This window comes from Sebastes umbrosus, chromosome 10 (assembly GCF_015220745.1).
Source record: "Sebastes umbrosus isolate fSebUmb1 chromosome 10, fSebUmb1.pri, whole genome shotgun sequence".
In the NCBI taxonomy this organism is placed as follows: Eukaryota; Metazoa; Chordata; class Actinopteri; order Perciformes; family Sebastidae; genus Sebastes; species Sebastes umbrosus.
In genome coordinates, this window is record NC_051278.1 from 5,909,272 (window position 1) to 5,925,219 (window position 15,948).

At 39.3% G+C, this 15,948-nt stretch overlaps 2 protein-coding genes across 4 annotated transcripts in view; one reads left to right on the forward strand and one right to left on the reverse strand.

Moving 5' to 3' along the window:
* Positions 1 to 3,966, reverse strand: part of kcnq5a (potassium voltage-gated channel, KQT-like subfamily, member 5a) — a 105,231-nt gene extending 101,265 nt beyond the window's left edge. For all 3 annotated transcript variants that reach the window (XM_037783046.1, XM_037783045.1, XM_037783044.1), the window contains exon 1: positions 3,413 to 3,966. In XM_037783046.1, the coding sequence (XP_037638974.1) occupies positions 3,413 to 3,771 (359 nt within the window). In that variant the 5' untranslated portion in view covers positions 3,772 to 3,966. The remainder of the gene's footprint in view (positions 1 to 3,412) is intronic.
* A 5,685-nt stretch (positions 3,967 to 9,651) lies between these two features.
* cnrip1b (cannabinoid receptor interacting protein 1b) lies at positions 9,652 to 15,411 on the forward strand. The gene is made up of 3 exons (XM_037781371.1): positions 9,652 to 9,883; positions 11,462 to 11,606; positions 13,011 to 15,411. The coding sequence occupies exons 1-3, from the start codon at positions 9,705 to 9,707 to the stop codon at positions 13,173 to 13,175; spliced, it is 489 nt and encodes a 162-aa protein (XP_037637299.1). The 5' UTR covers positions 9,652 to 9,704; the 3' UTR covers positions 13,176 to 15,411.
* The last annotated feature ends 537 nt before the right edge of the window (positions 15,412 to 15,948 follow it).

Here is a 15,948-nt window from a genome sequence, read left to right on the forward strand (position 1 = left end):
TAATAAATATATACATACCTTTACATAAAGCAACATATTTGCCTACTTGCAGGTTGATAAGAGTATTAAAAACTTGACAAATCTCCCTTTAAGGTACATTTAGAACAGATAAAAAACATACAATTAATCGCGATTAACTATTCTAATCGATTGACAGCCCTAATGTGTACATTAAACTGCACTGAAATACTGCTACGTGTACAGTAGACCCACTGACTTTCATTTGAATCCTAAAATGCATGCTTTCTGCCAATTTGCCCTCAATGTGAGATTATTTTTCCTAATCTCACTGAGGTTTCTTTATCTCTCTTAAACAGTTTATTTAAGGCTGCGGTGGTGAGCAGATGTAACAACTTAACCCCTGCGCCCTCAGCTGTCCCGCCTGAGCAAATAAAACGTCAACATCCGGCTTCGCAGCCCCTCCTCTGACAGCTCCACTTCCTCCTTCTCACAGCGCTCCTCTTCCAACAAGACTGTCGGAAACGGGAAGGGATGTGGCGTTTCATCACTCCAGCCGAGCTGGTGTACAGTATGTGTGTGAAAGAGATACATGGATTCAACCATATGAACCACCAGCCGCCTGTGTAATAATCTGTCACATGTTCATATAAATAAATGTAATAATAAAAACAAAGACACTAAACACTGATAGCTTGTCCTCTGAAATATCCTCAGCCACACAGGATATGATATGTTTTACATTTCCAGGTATTTCAAATAAATACAAAAATAATTAGTTTAAACTGCAGTGGGTAGAAATAGAGCAAATATTATTAAAAACAATATATTTTATAAAACGTCACTATTTCCTGACAGTGGTGCATGAGACAGGTAACCTGAAAAAAATAATGTTCCTCTGTGTCCTCCAGCGTCCTCTGGTGCTTCTAATGGCATCTGCAAGGTTTCACAGACCGGAGGAAAACAACCAATCAGAGCTGATCTGGAGCCTGCCGTCTACAAGGCAGCTGTCAATCACTCGCAAACTCCAATCAAACGGTCAGACTATGCAGCGCTGATTAAATATGAATCAATATTCTGTTACTGTAATGCGTACTTCTCTCCTCGAATGTTTTCAGAAACATCTTGTAGTGTACTGTTTAGCTGTAACATGAGAAACTTTCTGACCTGGCAGCCATGTTGAGATCAGTTGAGGAAATAACAAGCACCGCCCACCAGCCGGAGCACAGCCAATAGGAACACTCTTTCTGAAATGACATGTGATTGGCCAAAGTCTCCCGTCACTGGCTAGATTCTTTAAAGCCTGAAAACAGAGCCATGAGGTGGTGCAGAAGTCTAATTTTCTCTCAGACCACTTGAATTCCAATATGCTGAAAGGTTATTATGGAATTTTTGCTCAATGATGCCAAAAATATTCTTCCTACTGCCACTTTAATCGAGTCAGAGCACCGCCTACACGGTTTGATTGACAGGTGATCTCTTGGACGTGTAGCGCAGAAACAGCACAGCAAAAAGAGCAAAACAGAAAAGGATCATGCAGATTACCAATGATCAAGAAACTACCACAACCAAGATAACAACTGTGTGAATTAATACAGTTTAATCGAGTGTCATATTGACAAGAACCCTTGGGACACTAACAGCATCAGGCAAAAGAACAACTAATCCTATTTGTTTAGAGAGACACAAACCAGGAACGCTCAGCCCCGAATGTTAGCAATAATCTGCAAATTGGTTAATTGAAACTGCGTGAAGAAACTGGATAGTTTTTTTTTTCTTTTTGAATGAGAATAAAAATCAGAAATGTTGGCCATAAAGGAGCTCTTTCACACCAGAGAAACCAAGCTGTGTTCAGCTGAAGGCTGTTTTGAATTTAAGAACTGAAACATGTCGGCTTTACAAAGTGTCCCTCCAGGACTTTTCCCAGACCCGCTCTCTGTCCAAAACCAGTGATGAAAGACTCAAAAATCATGCACGGGAGGAGCAGTTGATATTACATTCACCCTTTTCAGCTGACAGCTTGTTGACCTTCTCTAAGAGCCCCAAATCTGTTGGAGCTTCCAGTGTTACGTAAAGATTAGGAAGAGATTGGCCCTACTATAGTACTGATTTATTGACTCTACATGCAGTTAGGTCTGCAATATCACATGTGCATTGTAGTATGTGTTTCAAAACACCTTCAAATACCAGCACACACGCACCTGTAGTCCGCTTTTAAAGTCATTAAATTCTAACTGTTTCAGGATCCGTTTCTGCAGTGTTTTCTGCACACTGCGTCTGGACCAACAGGTGAACACATTCAAAAGAGATCATGCACTGACAGACAGCGATGTAGCAATAAATCAATCAACAGGTGAATGAAATCAGGTCAATAATAGTCCTCTTAACCACCAACATCAAAAAAAAAAAGTTAGGAAAAAGGAAGAGAAAGCCAGAACATATGTTTCTATGCATATCTGCACATGTTTGTGTTCATGTATGCGGTCGTGGGTGGATGGAGATGGATTTTCATATGTGAGAGAGAATGGAATAAAATCTCCACAAAAACTTGGAAACCACATTCATTTTCAACTTTTGTTGTGTGTGCACTATGACCCCAGCTGGTCATTATCATCAAGTTAACAACAGGTAATATGAATTAAAATATGTAATATTTTCAAAAATCTGTAATTTTTTCACTTTATTCCTTCTTAAAGGGACTGTTTGTAATTTTTTACACGTATAAATCTACCGGGTCGGGATCCCATGCATTATCGTCTCTGACCGGGTGCCGGCGTCTCCCTGCGGGCGCAGTCAGGAGACATTTCTCTTCCTGAAAAGCCAACACTAGGATCAGCATTGATTCATGGAGAGACCTTCGTCTGGTCAGCTAACATTACTGCCAAGCAGGTGAAATATAGAGTGATATTGTGGTTTTAGCTGACGTGTGTAGCCTCACTGTTTTGAACAATGCTCGTTCATGTCTATGCAGAGCGAGCAGAAGCGCGAGCCCAACGCTGACTTTCATTGACTTAACAGCCACAGGTGTCGCTGTTAACAAGCAATTCTGAAAGTTACAAATAGTCCCTTTAAGAGGAAGAATACAATATGTATACTGTATAAAATAAGTCTTTACAAAGATAAATCTAATCTTACAGTAGAATAAAATCTCCCAAAAAACTTGGGAACCACATTCACATACAACTTGTGTTGTGTGTGTGCACCATGACCCCAGGTGGTCATTATCATCAGGTGAATAACAGGTAATATGAATTAAAATATGTTGTATTTTAAAAAATCAGTGTCATTTTTTCACTTTATTCCTGCTAAAATAAAAATGTTGATTATTTTTAATACTTGATTTACTTTGAAATCAGCCTTCAAATGTGGGGAAACTGTTATTCAATTGAAAAGAATGAACAAAAAAAAGGACTTTAAATGCAGCTCTACAATGATTAAAAGTACAAGTACTCACACAAATGCATGGTAGACAAAAGCCCATTCCCTCGGTCTCTCCAGCACGTTGTAGAGGTAGTTCTGGAGCCGCCGGTAGCGCGCGTTCCTGCGGCCGCTCTGCGCGCTGTAGATCAGCGGCTTGCCCAGCAGGCTGAGCCGGGCTCCCTGCTTCCTCTCCGCTCCCACCGCACCTCCACCTCCACCTGCCGTAGCGGGAGACAAGAGACCGTCACCGACTCGCACCGCGTTATTCATCGTCCTCCGCCCAGACTCCACATCCTTCAGAGCGTAGTCCTGCTGCCGGCGTCCCGTGGAGGTCTTCAGCCAGAGCCCGGTGCCGGTGCCGCTGCTCTCGTCGCCGGTGTGACTTCTCGGCATGGCATCACCACACCGGCAGACATTCACATGTAGCCAAGTGCTCAGAGGGTGTTTGGCTACTCTGACTTTCACTAAACACTTAATAAAACAAAGTAAAGTTAAATATCTAAGCTGCTCTCATCCTGTCATCCTGTGTCACTGTCCGGTTTGGACACTTTGGCCATCTGCGCAAGGCTGGAGGAGAGTGGGGTTATGAAGGAGTGGATCCATGGAGACATTTGGCTGGGGTTGGGGGAGGATCTCTCCATCCCTCCCACCACACTCCTTCTCCTCCAACTCACTCTCACTCACTTCTTTCTGTCAAAAGTGTGTGGAGTCTGCCGGTGCTGCTCCAAAACCATGCTTCACTTTTACGCATGGAAGGGCGCAGCACAGCCAGCACCACCAGAACCACCAGAACCAGTGGAGCTGATCTGGACATCCAAAGTTGCTGCTTTATCTGTGATTTTCTATTTGAATAATACATGTTTATTGGAGAAACGTCAAAACACACCAGTGCACCGATGACGCAGGTTTTACGCAGGCGAGGAAATTGCCTGAAACAACCAGAGGGATCATTTTTGATTCGTTTATTTCATAAAATATAACCCTGCATTCACCTGCCACTAAGATAAGATAAGATAAGCAAAATCAGCAAACAGAGTGAAACACAGGAGAGGTAAAGGTACACAAAAATGATAAAAAAAAAAAAAACAATAATAGAGATATAAAAGACACAGAGTGAATGGGTGAACATAGTGTGGGCGTTCCGTCAATAAATAAATGTGCAGTCTATAAAGTGGGATATAGGATGTATAGTTTAAAGTAAGTGTAAAGTGCATATTAGTGCATGTTTAAAGGTAGATAGTGCATGTTTAAAGGCAGATAGTGCATGTTTCAAGGTAGATAGTGCATGTTTAAAGGCAGATAGTGCATGTTTAAAGGTAGATAGTGCATGTTTAAAGGTAGATAGTGCATGTTTAAAGTTCTTAAAGTCCTAATAGAAAGTTCTCATATGGGGTCAGCCTTAACATAAGCTTTGAAACACTTTTAAACAGAAATAAGGTATTTTCTATTGCAAAGTCGAATTTTAGGATGGAACTGGACATGAAGTTACAGGAAATTGAAAGTATTTTGATCTCATTTGCATAACCAAATCACTACATTGTCTGATGATTGAACACCACCTCGAGATTAGTTCATATTCAGATAATGAAACTTTACAATGAAGTGTAGCGACTTCAGCAGCAGCAGAGACAGTGATGGTTATTTCAGTGTCCAACTATCTCAAGCTAAAGTGGTGGACACACTGCCCGCATGAGGCTCGCGTGCCAGCTGCGTGGCGTGTTGTTTTTTATTTCGGCGTCCATGTTAACAGGTTAGAGTGGACACACTGCCCGCGTGAGACGCGCGTCTATTTTATAGAATAGAAGGCTCGCCTATTTTACACGCAAGCCGCTTGCGTCTCGGCTGCGTGTCCCAGCAGCAACAGACAGTGAAGGTGATCTATTGACAGTATATGGACATCATATCAGCTACATAATACAGTTTCGATGTCTAGACATCTGTAGAATATGTCACAGACAGTGAAAGTGATCTAGTGAGTGTATATTAACTTCATACCAGCAAGACTTTACTACAGTTTCGAGGTCTATCTGTAGAATATGTTACGGAGATGAAAAAAAGTAAAGTTAAGTAAACTTGTCTTTAAATCAACACTTCCTGCTTTCATTTAAAAATAAAAGCCCTCAGGCGTTTTTTCTACAGACAGAATCCCTTCATTTGTTAACACAAGGTTTTTATTCTGAAATATGAGCAGTCAGTGCTGTGGAACACGCAGTCACTTTGAGAGCTCAAAGAATTGATAAAGTTTGGGGTTTAAATCAACACTTCCTGCTTTAATTTCGAAATAAAAGCCCTAAAGCGGGTTTTCTTTGCACAGAATTCCTTCATTTGTTAACACGAGGCTTTTATTCTGAAATATGTTCCGGACAGTGATGTGGAACAAGCAGTGACTTGGAAAGCATCATAAATGAATACAGTACGGAGTTTTAATTGTGGATTATTACTATTATTTACTAATTACCACACGTTTCTGAACCTTTCTCTGTCTAAAATAAATATAAATTATATTTATCATGAAGTTAAATGGCCATTAAAAGGCAAACTCTATGCAGAAAGAAAGGGCTGACACCAGCAGCAGAAACACAGCTTAAAGGCAGCTGACACGCAGCCAACTCGCGTCTAGTGTGAACACCAGACTCCTGCATCACGCAGCCACCACGCGACGCAGACGCCACGCGAGCTTCATGGGGCAGTGTGCCCAAGGCTTAACAGCTGCGCCACCGACCATGTGACACATGGAGAGAGCATGGTCCCCTTTTCTTTGCTTTTGTGGCTATGTCTTTCCAACCTGTTAGTGAATATCAAACCAAATATCCTGCTGTTCAATTTTCATGTCAATAAATATGCATTCATGTCCATTCAAGTGTTTAAAACGTGTGCATTTTGAAATTCCCCTTGATTGATTTCTTTGACCATATAGCTGAGACAAATTCAGGCGGTGATAACGATATTATTATAGACTCAATTCAGTCTTTTTAATCAATACACTGAAGAACAGAATTATTAAAAATGGCTTTTATTCACATTGTTCCTGCTTCAGCACTCAACTGAAAGTAGTCTTTTTCAGAGAAGTTTACTTTTTTATGGATTTGAACTTTCCCCACTTTGACTTCATCCACCCAAAGCTCGTGATAACGTCAGCAATATGACGCAATCATCATCATCACCATCACGTGCAGTTTCCCTTATTTTTTTATGCGAGCACATCACATAGTACTGAACATTTTTTTAACCAATACGTGTCATAGTTTTTTCCCCTGTTGTGATCAAAGCCTGACCTCTAGTGGTCAAACCTCTGTATTACAGGAGTAGGTCATATTAAGAGACAACATAAAGTCCAGGAGTTTGGTTTTAGATACCTGGATTTAACATCTTATGCTGAGCTTTTACTTCCTAAATTTACCTGTGGTCCATATTGTATTAGATTTATATAGTATTAAGAGACAACAGCCATTATTTCCACTCATATTGTTTCCTCTCTGTGTTACCCGGGATGACTTCAGCTTCATTTTGAGGCTATAAAAACGTGTATTAAAAATGCATTTTTGTCACTATTCTATCAATTTGTTGATTATTAAAAAAAAAAAAAAAAAAAGATCCATCTAACACAATGGCCAATTTACTGACATAATAACTAGCTTTTGAAACATGAATGTGTGGTGTGAGTTTTGGGTGAGTTACTACCTTTTGCAAACATGCAATAGAGTTGTGATGTCCCATTAAACAGTTGTGACTATTGCACTTACTGTTTGGAGAATGTTAAGACTGTTTCAGAGAAATGAGCCAAAGCAATTGAGAAAAACTGTAATAAAAACAATAATAAGAGCTATAAGCCTAGTTTAGAACATATTTGGCGTTATGAAATAAATTGACATTTGTGTACCATCTTCATCTGCTTGTAGCCTATTGCATGGCAATCTTATATTAATAAAACATGTACACATAGACCTACAGAAGTTGTCAGCAAAGTTTGAAAGACGACACAAAAGTGACTAACAATGCTCACACAAGAGGAGAATCAGGTGGTAAAGAAGACTACAAATATTATCAGCCATCCTCTTCATGTCCTGTCTCCTGAGTTCACATTGATGCCTTTAGGCCGCCGTTATCAGGCACCTGTGAGGAGAACTAACCGTTACTCCAACTCTTTTATTCCTTCTGCTATCAGGTTATTAAACTCAGACAGAAGTCATTTCATGTGAGACTTTCATTGACAGTTCCCTTACATGAGAATCATGTAACAATGTCTATTTATTATCTATTTGTTTTCTCTTATCTATTTTATTGCTATTTATTATATTTTATTAACTTATTTGCTGTCCTTCACCGACCTCTGTTTGTCAGTTCTACTGGTCTGTGATTGGATGTTTGTCTGGATGTTGTCTGTGTGTGTTTGTGGGGTAAGCTGTGAATTGAATTGCCCTTCTTGGGATCAATAAAGTTGTCTGAATCTGAACCTGAATCTGAAATGCAACAGTGCCATCAAGCGGTGAGATCAGAAAACAGCATTGAGTTGAACATTGAATCAAAGTTCAGAACAATTGGAAGTAAAAAAAAAAAAAAACTTGAAAAAGACAATAATGCAAGAAAATAAATATTGTATATATATATACACATACATATTTATACATATATATATGTTCTGAAGCGGTCATTTAACAGCATCGTTGGTTTTGTACACCTCCAACTGCAACTCACATCAGTTAGCTTGCTATCGCTAGCTAACCGTTAACTGTGATAGCCGCTAGGCTCCGTTAGGCTAATTGAGACACTGCCATGTCTGAATTAGCAAAACAAACAAGCATATTTTTAACAGCAGCAACAAACGTCAGAGTGAATTTGTTTACCTTATCTCAAAGCCTCAGGAAACAGATGTTAAACTGCAAAGTTTGGTGAAAATAGTCCAAACTGCTGTCGGGTTCAAACTGTCACCAACGGCTGTCAACCGTCAACACAGAGCCGTTATTCTCCCGGAAGAGGGAAGTTCAAGAGCAACGCTCGGTTCCTGCCTGATTGCGAACTTTTATTTTAATTGCGTACTCACTCAGTTCCACTAAAAACGTTTAATGGTCGCTGCTTGGTTCAGGGTTTGATATAGCCTATTAAAGGCTACTTCAGTTATTTGTATGAATTGGAGTAGCTAGGTACGCCGCGGTCCGCTACAATCAGAGGTGTTATGGTGATATTTGCACCTCCAACAGCTAGCGCACCTCCGCTTCCGGTTGCACCCCGATTTCCCGATGTGTGAACATTATATATATATTTATATATTTATAGTTATATAATTAATTCAGACTTTGATTCTCACAAACCGTCGTCTGAGGTTGGCACCGGTTACCATGGTTACACGTCTCCATCCTGGAAGGAGGCTCTCAGGAAGTGATGACGTAAATTACTGATGACGTAAACAACAGTGTGTATATTTTCGGACGCACTAGTAAGTCTAAATTGCAGAATGGAGCATGGATTAATATTTAATTCATGTGTATTTATTTTTTAGCATTTTACATAAAATAAGGAGTAAAGGACAATATATACATAAATAACATAAAATAGAGGACTAAGACATTAACTAGTAAAAAGAAACATAAAACAACTTTATCTATGACAATAAGAACAAAGAACCATTTAATACTACAAAGAGCCATAGCAGTAGCCTACCTGAAGAACCATTCATTACAGTAAATGATGAGGTTCTTTAACTGGTGATGGATATCTATAGAACCACAACGCTTTGAAAAAAAAACATTTTAAAAACATAATTATTTTTCTGAGCAGAGATGTAGAACATCTTTGGTGGGCACTGAATTGGATTGGAATGATGTGTAGGCTGCACAATTTAATATTTAACAATAATTAACATCTTTTTTCCCCTTTTGTATCTTTTGTAGGTAATTATGGGTTGCTTTCCGTTTATTATTTCTGTTTTGTTCCTTTTTCTTATTCCCATCCCAGTCCTGCAGGATCAATTAATCCAACAGAGTCTTAATTGGCAGAACTTCAGCAGCGCTAAATAGATTTAAATTCAACGAGAGCTCAACACTTTCTAATTAGGCTACACCTTTTTCAGAGAAAGAGAGAGAGAGAGAGAGAGAGAGAGAGAGAGAGAGAGAGAGAGAGAGAGAGAGAGAGAGAGAGAGCATTGGTTGGGATTAGAGTTGTGTTTCTGGTTGGACTGGATTAGAGCGCACAGCGCGTCGAGGCGCACTATCCTCTGTGCTCTGCTCTGCTGTGGATTTCTCTTCACAGTATTTCTCCTTCTGATCGATACTTTGAGATCGATCTCTCTGATCCTGCTGATATTACATATATTCTATCTTTATGGAAACATGGCTGACGTCCCTCAACTCGTTAAAATCGGTATCTCCCTGAAGATGCTCCCCAACAACACGGCGGTGCACTTCAAGTCGGACGGAGCCCGGTTCGGTCAGACCCGGACCATCAAGCTGCTGACCGGATCCAAATACCGGATCGAGGTGGTCGTTAAACCGGGAGCGGTGGAGGCCACGTAGGTAGACCTTTGATCTGTGTTTTACGCGTGGATTAACCGGATGTTCTGGTCATGAACCAGCTGCTATTTATAAATATTGATTCTAGAAAAACAAATATCACCACCAGGCTGTATTTTATTTATTCCTGCAACTTGCTTCTGAAAAATATATGAGATGTCTTTCACTAATGAGCGCCACAGACACATTTACGCATGAGGATATTATATATTGGTAGAAATTCAATTTTTGTATTCTTATTTTATTCTAACGTTTTTATCTATTCTTTTGTTATTATACTGTTTAACTTGCACCAACAAAACCCAAGCAAATTCCTAGTGTATACCGCTTACACCTGTCAATAAACATCATCCTGATTCTGATATTGCAGATTTCCCATGTGGTTAAAGCAAAGAGATGGAGTCTTTCAGATCCAGATAGCCTAATGGAGATTTTGCTGTCTTATTGTGGCATCACTGATAGCAAAACTGCTTCTTATTGTCAATTTTAATAGTCATTTTTATGATGGAGTTTAGATTTAGTGATGGTTTTATATATTATAGGATATTTTTTATCTTTATTTCATTTCATTTTAATCCCTAAAATGTTTCTTTAATTGTTTTGGTAAAATATATATTCTTACAAAGTGAAAAACACTGTCGAAAAGGACATTTGTGTGCTGAACACTAGAGTGTGCTAAATAGTAACTAATTAAGCAATTAAAGAACCAAGGATGAGGTTTATTCCTTGCATGCAATGATAGTGGTGACCTTAAAGGAAGGCAAGTGCAGGCTGCATTCCTTGACAGTAGGATTTATGGCAGTTACAATTCATGTGAAGTAGAAGAAAAGAAAATGTTCCAAGCTGCAGAGAAACACGTGCAAATACCTCTTACACGTTTTGGTGTATAAGTATCACATTAAAATATCTTTGTGGCATTACATCTGAGCAAAAGGCATCCACTCAACAAGTCCTTTTTCTCCAAGTGTAGAGCTTGAATGTAGGATTTTACGAGGAGCACCTGAAGGCAACGTTGGCTGCTTGTTAAATCCACTACAGATTAGGACTCCAGGGTTCAGGCTTCGTGTCATCACCGCCCTCTTGTGTTGTGCCTACAGACAGTTCATGATTATGTAACAATAGATGCTGCTTTACTTCCATCTACAAATAAGGATTCAACAAGGTTCAACATCTAAATATCAGGATTCAGTGATGTGAAACAGGCCTGAAGGAGCACTCTGGTGTGAAAATAGGTCACATGTGATGATGCATAGGAGGTATTTGTATGGTGAATTTGGGGCATGCTCATGAAACACAGCTGCAGACTGATGTCACTAATGATTTGTCCAGTCTAGAACAAAAAATGCTTCTATTTTTAGCACTTTATTGGCCTCTTTATCACAGATAAAATTGTTTGTAATCTATTAATTAGTGCTTTTAAATTGCATCTTTAATTTTTGATACATCTAATCAATCAAGTATTTTTTGTGGTGTGTGTTATCCTAACATCCTTTCACTCATGCTATGATGCTCTTTCTTCTGTGGTCTCACCTGCACCTGAGTGTTTATTGATGAATCCATTGTGTACCTGTGTGCAGGTCGATGAGTGTGGGTGGGGTGACCTTTCCCCTGGAGCAGCAGTCTAAAGACCCGCAGTCAGTGGTCTATACTGGCCAGTATGACACAGAAGGGGTGGCACACACCAAGAGTGGAGAGAGGCAACCGGTTCAAATCAGCATACAGGTATGGATATATACTGTACTGTATTTCTTTTCTTTGGCCCTCGTCTCAAACATAAGTGTACGAACAATCACTCCAGACAATTGCAAAGCAGGCAATTGCTATGCCACCGTGGAGAGGCTCACCATGCTACTCCCATCCTGCAAAACCAGCCTTTGATCAGCGCCACGGACAGCAAATTTATCAATGCTAATTTAACAGCCTGCCCTGGACACAGATTACAATAGTTGCACATTTTACATGAGAGGTAACTTTGATAATAGCAAAGAGAAACTGTACTCATTCTTTAGAAGTTCATCCTACCTGTTGGTCTTGCACTCAGCAAAGTCATTAACAACATGGCACAAGAAGACTGTGTGAAACAGTCACTGCTCAAGAGAGCACACCTACAGAAAGCTGCAAAAAATGGCCTTCCTACATGAGCTCCTGACAGCGTCTGGGCTCCTGTGCAGCTGCACCAGTTGCACCGTCGATATTTACGCCGTTGGCTGCTGGTGAATGAAGCACTGGCGTCTGATGTAAATGTTGAAATATGTTTAAATTAAAACCAGTCGACAACCTCCGGGTCTGAAAAGTGAAGCCAATGCTGAAGTGCCTTAAACTTGGATTCTTTCTAATATCCAGCAGGGGGCGACTCCTCTGGTTGCAAAAAGAAGTCTGATTGTATAGAAGTCTCTGAGAAATGAGCCTACTTCTCACTTGATTTATTACCTCAGTAAACATTGTAAACATGAGTTTATGGTCTCAATCACTAGTTTCAAGTCTTCTTCAATACAGCATGATGTTCATTTAGTAAATTATGGTCCCATTTAGAGTCAAATAGACCATAAAGCAGGGGATGCTTTAGGGCGGGGCTACCTTGTGATTGACAGGTCGCTACTACGCCGTTGTCTGGTCTGGGAGTCGTCCATGTTTTTGTTTTACAACTTTAACTGTTTTCAGTTCATGAAAGTTTATTGTAACATTTTGGTCGCCTAAAAAAATTCGGTTGTACTTAGCTTCACGCTCTGATGTTGCTTCTGGTTACAAAAAAACAAGATGATGACGGCCAAAATGCTGAACTCGAGGTTTCAAAACGGCAGTCCACAAACCACTGGGTGACGTCACGGTGACTACGTTCACTTCTTATATTCAGTCTATGGGTAAAACTAACACTTTTAGCATGTTTGTTGAATCTTCTAAGGAGAAAGAGAGCAAAACTACAAGTTCAAACTCCCATATGTCCAGTTCACACCCTTGGGCCTCTGGGATGATACGGTGTGTGTGTCTATGTGTGTGCATGTATCCATCTGTCCAGTCAGTATGCTTCCTTTTCATTTCACCTTCACATGATGACGAGTGTCTACACATGTGTGTGTGTGTATTCCCATCTGTCCACTCGTGCACTTATCTGTGCACTCCCTTCAGTTCACAGAGGCGGGGATGTTTGAAACGGTGTGGCAGGTGAAGTACTACAACTACAACAAGAGGGACCACTGCCAGTGGGGAAACAGCTTCAACAGCATCGAGTACGAATGCAAACCCAACGACACGCGCACGCTCATGTGGGTCAACAAGGAGATGTTTGTCTGATGGAGGAACAGCTGGAATTACGCACTGCAAAAGTCATGATGAAATTAGCATTTTCAATCCTCTCCACTTCAGTCTTTCTCTCTTTCCATCATCTACTCATATCAGTAAATCTAAAGGTTTTATTCTCAGTTTGAAAAGAAAATGCAAATTTGTGCCATAAAAACGCAGATTTACGGCCAAATCAGACCTTATGGCAGAACATTTAAATTGCAGTGATTATGTTTATTTATGGTGCTTATATACAAATGTGTCAAAATCAATATGGCACATTTTATTGAGATTAAAAATGAATTATGTGTTGAAAGACGAAATGAGGTTTTGAGATAAATATTTTTAACGTACCGTACGTTCATGTGGTAAACCTCAAGTGTGTTCAGACTTATGTAGTACTGTATGTGTGTGTGTGAGTGCACGTGTGCCTGCGTGTTTAGCTACATTATGTGTGTGTTTTACAAACGGTACAGATGTGTTCACGTATTTCAAAGCTACGTGTCAAGAGTTTCATTCCAAAATTACTTCCCGACATTTCCACAAATTCATGTCATGTCATTTCTTAGAACACTATCGCTGAGTTCAACCAAGTCCAGTGTCTTTGCATCGGTGACATTTTGATTTCATTGGCCCCCCGAGCCGAATGTTTCCCATCTGTCCTCGTCGTATGGAAGCTTGCCACCACATCTGCAGCTTCTAATATTAAAAATGTGTGCAAGTATGCAACGCAGCAGAAAGCAGCAGCAACGTGGCCAAAGAAAATCTCTGCACATATTTAAAAATGAATTAAAATAAGGGAATGTTCCATCAGCTACTTTAACAAGTGCAGGATAAGGATAATAAAACAGTTACTTTCAGCTTATTATTCTGCTTTTAGGTGTGAGAGACTTCCAGCATGAAGTCAATCCTCAAAAAACTGAATCATGTATTACTGGAGAGATACCACTGCTGGTGTCATCTCAAAAAACAGTTTAAGTCAAACTGGACTGACTCAAGACGTAGTGGTGTGTTGTGCTGCCACCCAATCATTACGCAAGATGGACAAGGTCACTGGTTCCCAACCAGGGGATCGCTAAAGCTTGACGGGGGGTCACGAGGACTTCTTGATTTTAAGGGGTGTAAGACAACTTCCAGGGAGAAAAAAACACAGAATTTGTCAAAAAAGAAACCTATTAATTTTCTATGATTGACAGATAAAGAATTGTATCAAAAGTTATTTTTTCAAAAAACAATAAAACTCAAATCTTCACTGGAAATAATCAGCTCAAAATTCATCCAAATCGTTTGTTTTACACAGACTTCCTGTGTTCACTATTTGGGTTAATTGTACAGTTTATGAGTTGTTCTGTGCTGTTATTGTTATGCATTGAATATAATATGAAATATCCATCAAATATGTCACTTAATCAGGGGTCATCAGTTTACTCAATGATAGAAAAGTTAAGGTAAAAGGTTGGGAACCAGTGGACTAGGTCATTGTCTGAAAGAGTTACAAGATAATGCAGATGCCCCCAAAAAACGATCCTGGTACTTTGATGAAATCTTTCACAGACTCTTGAAAGTGTGCAGGTCAGCACGTCTCTACGAGCTACTGTTACCCAGAAAGAAAGATTCTGTCTATCCTGTCAAACGTCTGCCTCAGCCCAGATCCTTTTACAATGACACTGCAGTGCACCTCCTCTGCATCAGCACCTCCAAACCAGGAAATTACCCGAAACCTTGTCGTCCCATTACAGTGAACATAAAAAAGGGCCCTTAGTGTTTTAGGATGAAACTCTGTGTAGCCGTGTGTCTGTGTATTATTCTGTGGTACCATTTTGCGTACAGTATGATGCATTATTGGATGTAGGAGTTTTGTATTTGGGTGAAGTCGTGCGTGTTTGTTTTCTCTACCTCTACTGATGGACCTAGCCATGAATATGAATCGTGTTTATTAAAGAGATATAATGTGTGGTGAATATTCAGAACATAAATTGCTAATGATGTTAAAATTATTTTTTTTCTATTTCTAGTGGTAATATTTTGAAAATAGTATTTTTGTACAGTGAACTATTTGAAATGTTTTCATATTATTACTGTGTGTATATTGGTAGAAATAAAATATTTTCTTTGAAATATTGAATTGACCTATGCAAGAAATCACAGCAACAAAATAACAATGATACAGTGAAATTGACATATCATTCTGACCTTTTGTGAAAGTATTGTTTGTTTATAATGTTATTAATAGTAAAATGGAAAATCATTTGTGGGTGTGTGTGTAATGTATTCTGCCTAGAAACTGCAGGTATTGACATCTCTTTTCTATACTTTGTTTGCAGGAGTGTAGGAGTTAACATAAATTTACGTTTGCTTATATATGACGTTACGAGGATGACGTTACTTATATCATTCCTACAATGTTTATAGATTTTATAGTGAAAAAGTAAAAATTATATATAAAAATATTAATAAGAAAATAATGATAAAAATCACTTTTACTTGTACAGAGTACTTTTACAGTGTGGTATTAGTACTCTTAAGTACATAAATGATCTGAATACATCTCCCACCACTGCCTACCAGTGTTTACAAACTACTAAGCTACTACCACTACTCCTAATATTTGTAGCGTACTGTGAGTTTCAATAGTTTCTGCTCCAGTACAATTAGTTTGTACAGTTGTTCAGCTCTATACATCTAAAGCCACTTACAGTTTTTCTCATTCGCTTTGGCTCATATTCAGATATTCTGTAATAGTACAGTAAGTAGTCAATGTCAACAAAAGTAGAACAAAACAGAG